Source organism: Myotis brandtii, unplaced genomic scaffold (assembly GCF_000412655.1).
Source record: "Myotis brandtii unplaced genomic scaffold, ASM41265v1 scaffold434, whole genome shotgun sequence".
Classification (NCBI taxonomy): Eukaryota; Metazoa; Chordata; class Mammalia; order Chiroptera; family Vespertilionidae; genus Myotis; species Myotis brandtii.
Window position 1 is genome coordinate 1,380,116 of NW_005366599.1, and position 457 is coordinate 1,380,572.

Here is a 457-nt window from a genome sequence, read left to right on the forward strand (position 1 = left end):
GGGGAGCCGGCAGCCCCTCCCTCCGCACGGCGGCCCAGCACCCACTCCCTCCGCCTATACTTGCCGCACATTCACGGGCACAGCGCTCTCTCCCAGGCGCCCCGCACCGCTCCTGGCCCTGTGCCTTCGCTTTAGGTTCCGCCACACACAGTCCCACCCAGAAGCATCCCCCGAGCCAGCTCAGCACCCCACCCCCCGAAGCCATGCCCCCAGGAAATCCCTCACCCCGTGCGAACCCCAACCAGAAAAGCGGGGGCGTACCTGAGGTCTCCCCCAGAATCCGCGGGGGCTTGGTGTCTTTGCCGCTGTCTCTGCTGGGACTGGTGGAAGGCTCCGTGGTGCTGAGCCCAGCCGGGATCCTGTTCCTGGGGTCCAGGGGCGCGGTGACCCCCTTAGTCTGCAGCGTCATGGCGGTGGCCGTGGTGGCCGTGGCGGCGGTGGTGGCCGTGGCCATGGT

At 69.4% G+C, this 457-nt stretch overlaps 1 protein-coding gene across 1 annotated transcript in view; it reads right to left on the minus strand.

The window, feature by feature from the left end:
• The window catches only part of AJAP1 (adherens junctions associated protein 1), a 45,404-nt gene extending 44,950 nt beyond the window's left edge, over window positions 1-454 (minus strand). The window contains exon 1 of the mRNA XM_014546191.1: window positions 262-454. Coding sequence (XP_014401677.1) covers window positions 262-454 — 193 coding nt within the window. The remainder of the gene's footprint in view (window positions 1-261) is intronic.
• Between the last annotated feature and the right edge of the window lie 3 nt (window positions 455-457).